A 7,857-nucleotide genomic window follows, 5' to 3' on the forward strand; every position below is an offset into this window, starting at 1 on the left:
CTTGGGTAGCTTGGACTGTGGTACTTCCAGATTTTCAGACTTTCAAGATGCTCGGGTGGGCAAAGAGCTTCAAGTACCTCTGCTTGAACTTGTGGTGTGCAACTCGTATCATCATTCCAGTACAATCCCAGTTCTGTCAGTCCTTTCTTGTCAGCTAGCTTTGCTTCCTGCGCCTCCCTCTTGCTTTTAACATTTCCAAGATCATTGATACTCAGACAACCCTGAAGCTTGTTTAGGTCCCTCAGCTGGCTCAACTCATACCCATTCTTCTTCCTTACTTCGAATTCTTCAAATGTTTGTAGTGACGTCAACCTGCTAATGAACGGAGCACTAACTGTCATTACGCCCATGATATGCCGCAAGTTGGTGAGGTTACCCACATTTGTATGAGAGGAAACATTTATATCACTTAGACCAAACGTTAGCACCTGCAGATGGTAAAGTTTGTCTAGTGTTCTTGGTAACCATAGCTTTGCTGAGGGGATCACTAAACTAAGATAGCGCAGGTACATTAAATGACCAATGGTTTCTGGAATTGCCAAATGAGTCAGATCATCGTCTGGGGCTTGTACAACTAGTACCCGCAATTTCTTCAGCTTCTCAAATATCCCCCTAAAGAATTTTCTGTTAACTTGATCACATCATCAATAATGAGAGTGCATTCGTTCTCTAATTCAAAAATCTCCTTGGTAAACATTGCTGCATTTGCAACAAAAAGATGGCGAACGTCACGAGGAACTTGTGTTCTCAAGCCTTTCTCGATTCTGAAGCAATCACCCCCGGCCGCCTTCTCAGCAAAATCATGCATAAGATCATGGATGGAATAGACCAACTCCCCTCGTTGGTTGAGTCCTGCTGGTTGCACAAATGAGGTTGCCACTAACTTATGGAAGTAACCCTCACCAACAGCTTCCATGTCTTCCTCTGTATTAGTAGTCTGTATAAACCCCTCTGCCACCCACAATCTAACTAACTCATCTTGCTTCAAATGGCGTCTTCTGGGAAAAATACTACAGTAAGCAAAGCATCGCCTGACTTGCTCATCAAGATGCTGGTAACTCCACCATAGGGCCCCCATAGTATCATTCAGAAGGTTGCGATCTTTAACTTTTCTCCAAAATTTAACATCCTTTTGTCTGTTACGAAGTTGTCCCCCCACTGTACTGGCTGCCAGGGGTAGTCCTTTCAGCTTCTTTGCAATTTCATTTCCAATACTTGTGAGTTCTGCTTTATCTGGACCATCTGCATTTGGTTCATCAAGGGCATAATTCATGAACAGTTTCAGAAAGTCTTCCTCCTCCAAGGCACGTATTTCAGAAACATCACCAAGTGCCACATCAGGACCTAGATCTGAAAATGCATCTTTATCACGACTTGTCGCTATGATCCTGCTTCCTTCCTGTCCAGCCTTCAGTGGGGAAAGTAACCTAGGTAGATCCTTAGTATCAGCATCCTTATTGCACCAGATATCATCTAGTACCAGCAGAAATCGTTTTCCTTTTATTTTCTCCTTCAATTTGTCTTCCAGGACACCAAGGCTATTGTATCTGTATGCAGGTGGGTCGTTGTTTTTATCCTCTGAAGCTGCCTCGAGCATCTCAAGCATCTCCTTGTAAATGACATGCAAACTATAGTTCTTTGAGACATGAATCCACATAACAAGGTCAAAATAGTTTTCACTTTTCTCATACTCGCAAACATGTTGTGCGAGGGTTGTCTTTCCAGATCCAGGAATGCCATGAATGCCAATTACAGTGAAACATTTGCTGTTCCTTGAGCTTGAGTTGACATCACGAAGCATTTTACTAATCCCCTGACGATCCTCATCTCGTCCAGTTACCATTCCTGTTGGAGCTGAAGTGGTGGGTGTATGTGTATTTTTGGCAGTATCAGTTTCACCCTTCCTTGATGGCTTTGCTAGTGCAATAACTCCCCGTGCTTTTTCAATGAGTATTTTTATTCTATCCATATTGCCCTTTAAACGCAAATTTAAATCACCGGTAAGAGTAGTACCCGGTTCGACACAAATATCCTGCAAAAGAAACCAACATTTGAAAATTTAAATGATAAGTCCAATACAGTATTTTTGTAATATCACTGAGTTGACAACCGCTCGGTATTGTAAGTGAACAGGCTGGACATTCATGTTAGAATTAATCCCGTGTCCATGTGTGTATGTTTATCCATGTAGGATATCTACACCTAGTCTGTTTGGGTTAGGCCTAGCTTAGCAATACATATACATGTACCCCTATGTAATCTAACCAACGAGAAAAAGATCAGAAAGTTTATAAAGCAAGGCTTGATATGAGCGTTTGGCAATACATCGATCAGTTTTGTACCAAGGAGCTACATGAGTGGTCGCCGAGACGTTCCGTCGAGAGTTGATCGATCCAATCGGATCTAACTAGCGTCTATCTAAGGTAGACCATATGCGTACGACAAGTCGTGCATGTGCTAGTGCTACGGTTGATCAATTAAAGCTACTAGCTTGGTTGCTTGTCTGGCTAGCTAGACAATTAAGCTACTAGCTTGCACGCTATGCGTGTTGCTACTTTGGTGAATTATCTAGAGATCAAAATCCAATAATTGGTATCAGAGCCTCGACCATCTGCGATCTACGTTGGAGGACAGGGACGCTGAGTCAGTTTAGTCCGGCGATGACAGTTTCAAGGAGAACAAGAAAAGCAACAAGGTGAAGAAGGGCGGCATGTCAGCAACCAGTGGTGGAGGAACGGGCGGCGCCAACGTACTGGCACATCGCAACATGCCCATCCAGTACTTGATGCTCACTGGCACCAACTACGCCGTGTGGGCAGTGAAGATGAAGATCATTCTCCGACCCCTTTGAGTGTGGGAGGCCATCACGGACAACGGCCATCACGGAGGTGATCAGGGGGCGACTCTTCATGCTCTCTTCTCCCTATAAAAGCAGGTGAATGGAGGGAACAATGAGAAATTAATTGCTCCCTTGCCATTATTGTTGTCTTCTTCATTCTCTCTTTAGATACTTCTGGCTCCGTCTGGCCTTTTGCTTACCCCGTAACCAAAGCACCCGATGACCCACAACAAAAATCTATGGTGACACCCATATAAACGTCGTGAGCATCTCGTGCCATCGTCTCTACCATCTCCCGGTCCTGACGCTCTAGCCATGGCATTACCCCTCATGAGCGAGGCAGAGAAGAAGACAATGAGTGTGGTGGAGGAGAAGGCTTGGTTGCTTTTCGATGCCGACATGTCGTCTTGGCGGGGAAGGACCGGAAGGAGAGTGTTCGTGTAGATGCGGGCCGCCTGGCGCTGAGTAGAACTATATCCACAACATGACATCGAGGGAGTTCTTGGAGGTGGAAGTGTGGTGCCAGGCCCCATGGGCTGTCGGGCGTGACCACCTAGGGGTTGATCGCTAGTATACAACTTTCATGGAGTGGTTTGGTAGCATGGAAGTCAACAACACTCCGAGTAGTGATGCCATGGGTGTGGCCTTTGCTCGCATTGAGAGGGCGAGGGATGAACTGCCACCAACAAAGTGAAGGTGGAGGCCGGCCGCCATGCTGAGAAAGATTCCCGTGCCTAGGGGGGAGTCGCATTGGCCTCGGAGATGGGCAGCGAGGATGGGGAGAGGATGTGAGCTCTTCGCCCAACTACAATTAGCAATGCTCGGGATGCCGAGCATATTTTGTAAAGCCAATGTATTGGGTAGGTTGTGTAGCATGTGGCGCTTACGCCAGCAGTTCCCCTATCCATATATTGAACTTGTGAAGTGGACCTTTTGCGTGCGATCCCTCTAATGTAAATCTTTGGGCTTCACGTATTCCTCAAGATGTTCGGGATCGTAACCGAAAAGTGGGGCAAATTGTGAGCGTTTTTTGGCGAAGCAAACAAAGTCATAGGGGGCCCTAGCGATACCCACCCCATCAGACTGGGCATGGTGTTAGAGAAACTACCAAGGGGTATGACTCAGTGGTACCTAGTTGTCCCAGCAGGTCTTCTAGTCAATCGACATGGGAAGACCATGCATTCTTTCAGAGTCCTCAGTAGCATCTGTGAGGCCGACTAGGTCGGCCCCAACTAGTGCCCCTGAGGAACGCCCTCACATCTTGTCCAAGAACCGCTCCCTAAGTCAGGGTGCCTGAGGGCCCTTTCATTATGGATTGAACACTCGACCCATGAAGGGTGCACCATGATCGGCCTTTGCCCGGGTGTGCCCGAGCAGCTTAGGATCATGGAGACAAGCTATCGAATCCCATTATAGCTTGTGCTTATGAGACGAAAGTCCATGCAGTCTTTTTGTCTACATTGCTACTCTTATACCTTTCACATGAGCTTTGCATAACATGTACCACAGAGTCATCAAATATTGAACGCTACTTTTTATGTACCACAGAGTCATCAAATATTAAGCACTATTTCATGCACAATAAAAGGTGTCCTATCCCCGTACGGCACAGAATAGGGAGTGTTCATTGCAACTTGATGTAGCATCTTCACCCCCCCACTGTACCATCATATAAGTATTTGTACAGAATTCCATCATATGCATAGTAATTTCGTCAATTCTATATGCTAGAAGTCGATGGAGTCCCCCAAGAGAAGTAGATCAAGCTGAACAAAACGGAGGGGTTCTTCATACGGAGACAAAGTCCAGCGATGGTCGCATCCTCATCTACACCGAAGGTGACACCTTGTTCGGTCCGCTCCTCTCCAAATCCAGAAGGGACCCCTGCCCCTCGCCTTGGCTCGAAAGGTGCCGGACCGCTGGAAGATGGAGAAGCTCACCCTAGAGCCAGGATTGGACACGATGCCGGCCACCATGGGAGGTACTCAACCCGACACAGCGCTGCACGAGGATAACCAGACGAATTGCCACACCGCAGGTCACCGCTACCACCACCAAGGGAAGAAAAAACTGCGCAAAGGCACTGACATTGAACAAACGAACAACGAGCAGGATGAAGCAACCTTACAGGAAGCAGATCAAGCCCGTATGGCTAGGCTCCATGCCCACGCCACCGCATCAAGTTGCTGCTAGCAAAAGAGGGGAGCCCTCTCCCCTCCCTGCCCAAGAATGGCGCCAACCAGCGAGCAAGCCAAAGCAGAGCAACATTGCTACATAAACAGAGCACCAAGCTTCATCTCATTCGCTGTTGACGCAGCCAACCCGACACCCACCTCACAGCACTCTGCACACTCCTACCATGCCCCAGACGACACCTTCAAGAAGGTGGCGGCGCACGTTGCGCCGTTGCCGTCCAGTCTTGGAAAGACAAGGGTTTTCACCCGGGTCATGGAGCAGGAGGGAGAGGGAACGGACCTCGACGTAGCCTCCGAGGAGGAAAACGGCACCTGTATGTGTCGCCGACGCCGTGGCTGGAGACCCAGCCAAGAATTTCTCCCGGTCCAGTTCTGAAGCTCCAGGCAACCCCACCAGCCGCGGATCCGGCGTCTTGAGGCCGCCGGCGACCAGATCCGGCAAGGAGGAGCGCTCTAAGGGGAAGTGGGAGCCGCCTTCAGATCCAGACGCGAATAGGGGGGCCGCGCCCCCGCTGCGACCGGCGCCAGCGCCCGCCGTCACTCGCCGCCCTCGCGACCAAGGAGACGGGGGGCAACACCCACGACGCCGCTCGCCGCAGAAACGGCGCCGCCGGACCACCCGAGGCCGCTGCCTCGGCGCCCGAAGCCCTCCGCGAGGAGCGAAGCAGCCAGATCCTCGCCGCCGCCGTCCTGGGCGACCACGCAGGCTTCGCCGGAGGCCTCCTCGGGTGGCGGCAAGGGAGGGAGGAGGGGGGGGGAAGGGGGGCGGCGGCTAGGGCTTTTGTCGCCACCCGAGTCGCTCCGAGCGGAGCGACGCGGGGGCCGTTTGCAGGTTACCTGGAAGGGCCTTTGCAAGGGCCAGCTACTACCTGCTACCACCTTGGGTGGTACTTTGCAGTGCATGATTCGTATAAACAACAATATTGACCATGAAAGGCAACAAGAGCATTAGTACAAGGACATAATATATTATTGTTTACGACTCACTCACACTTCTCACCATGATCGTTTCAAGACGGACCAAATAGGAACAGTGTGCCAGGAACAAATTTTCAATTACACACTTCCAAGAACCAGTCGTCACGGAGGATGAAGATCTCCGGGAGACTGCAGAGGCTGACAAGGGGAGAGGTGAACGACATAGCCACGTCGGAGTTGCCTGAGGGCATGAGCTCGATGGCTCGCCTCTGGTGCTCCTAAGCGGGATGTGGCTCAATTGGGGAAAAGAACATACCTGGTTCCTAGTAGTCCAGACGTCTTGAGCGTAGCTGACTTGATGGCTGGTGGACCCGCCTCTAATCTTTGCCTGAAGCCCATCGTCACCTGACTGACTGACTCATCGGTTGTTGGCTGCTCTGTTTCAGCACTGCCTTGTTCTGCTTCAAGGAGCAGGCCCTTCACTCAGTGTTCAATCTTGGATGAAGCATTTTGGCAGTGTCACAAGCTTAGAGGCGTCTCCTACTTTAGTTGAGAAAGTAGTGTTAAACACGTCAACATGTCACGCTACATGACAGGCGCATCTACTAGGAGATAGTTAGGTTGTTAGGGTCAAATGTGAGACACATTAGTCCCGGTTTGTAACAGAACCGGCACTAATGTGTCCATTAGTGCCGGTTCCAACGGCTAGGCGGGAGGAGCTCTTTAGTACCGGTTCGTGGCGAACCTTTAGCACCGGTTCGTGCCACGAACCGATACTAAAGAGTGTGGTGGCAGGATGTAGTCATAGTGGGGCCCCTCCAGCACCTTTAGTACCTGTCCGTGACACGTACCGGTACTAAAGGTCGTCCTATATAAACCCTTCGTCCACCCGCACTCTGTTCTTCCCCCTTTTCCCTCTCCCTCTCCTCTGTTCTTCCCTTCTCCTCTCGAGTTCATCACAAAATTTGTCCCAAATTTGTCAAGATTTGCAGGCCCCCATCCATTCAAATGATCACAAAGGTTAGCAACTTTGTCCTTTCATCTCTCATTGCTAGATTAGCTCTTGCATTGGTTTATATAGTGATTAATTGTGGGTTTTAGTAATTTGGGAGGAATTATATGTGGTAGTATTTGATTTATATGCAAACTGAGGTCAAAATAACACTTAGTTTGCATATGTAGGTGTGGTTTACTTAGTGCTTTCTAAATCTCCGTCGTAACCACCGTCGATCGCCCGCATCGTCCCGTCGCCGGCACCACCTTGTGGTGAGCTTCTTGTTCATGAAATTTTATATAAAAATTGATGTTTCTGTGATCTGGATATATAGTTACTCGTATAATTATCTTACCCGTACGTTGTTTGTTATACATAGTGCCATGGTTTTGATATCCGTCCCCGTCGGCCCTCGTCCTTGTTATGATTCGGATGTGGTATATTCTCTTTTAAAACTAGTTGCATTTCGTGTTTTATGACAAATTATGCCCATCAAGTTGACATAGATATTTTTTCTAGGAGGTATGTGAACCGGAAATTCCAACCGACCCTATTGTCGAGAGGTTAAATTTAGTTGAAAGAGAAAACGAGTACTTGAAAGAAAAATTGAAAAGAATTGAGGGGGAGAAGATGGAATTGGAGTTGCATGTTGCCGATGTCGTCGGTGATCACAAGATAAAGATGGAGAAAATGCGCTTGAAGATTAGAAAGATTAGAAAATATGCCATCGATAGTGAGTCTTGGTATCATTATGCTGTTGGATCAATTGGTTATAGCTATCCTGGCCATGGGTTCCCAGAATACGATGACACAACAATGGGGGAAGAAGCTGAGCCGGCAATGCGGGAAGAAGCTGAAGAAGAGGCATCAGATGAGCCCGTTGATGATCTAGGTTGGGCCATTGCCGATGC

At 48.7% G+C, this 7,857-nt stretch overlaps 1 protein-coding gene across 1 annotated transcript; it reads right to left on the minus strand.

Moving 5' to 3' along the window:
• Positions 1-674: 674 nt before the first annotated feature.
• On the minus strand, positions 675-2,440 carry LOC147956995 (disease resistance protein RGA2-like). Its single transcript, XM_087531537.1, has 2 exons — positions 778-2,440; positions 675-685 (listed from the first exon to the last, which is right to left on the minus strand). The coding sequence occupies exons 1-2, from the start codon at positions 1,967-1,969 to the stop codon at positions 675-677; spliced, it is 1,203 nt and encodes a 400-aa protein (XP_087387663.1). The 5' UTR covers positions 1,970-2,440.
• Between the last annotated feature and the right edge of the window lie 5,417 nt (positions 2,441-7,857).

The sequence above is a fragment of the Triticum urartu genome, chromosome 7A (genome assembly GCF_056163025.1).
Source record: "Triticum urartu cultivar PI428250 chromosome 7A, HENAU_Tu73, whole genome shotgun sequence".
NCBI lineage: Eukaryota > Viridiplantae > Streptophyta > Magnoliopsida > Poales > Poaceae > Triticum > Triticum urartu.

Excerpts from the sequence above, each read along its gene's own strand:
- LOC147956995 (XM_087531537.1), bottom strand. The coding sequence starts at position 1,969 with ATGGATAGAATAAAAATACTCATTGAAAAAGCACGGGGAGTTATTGCA.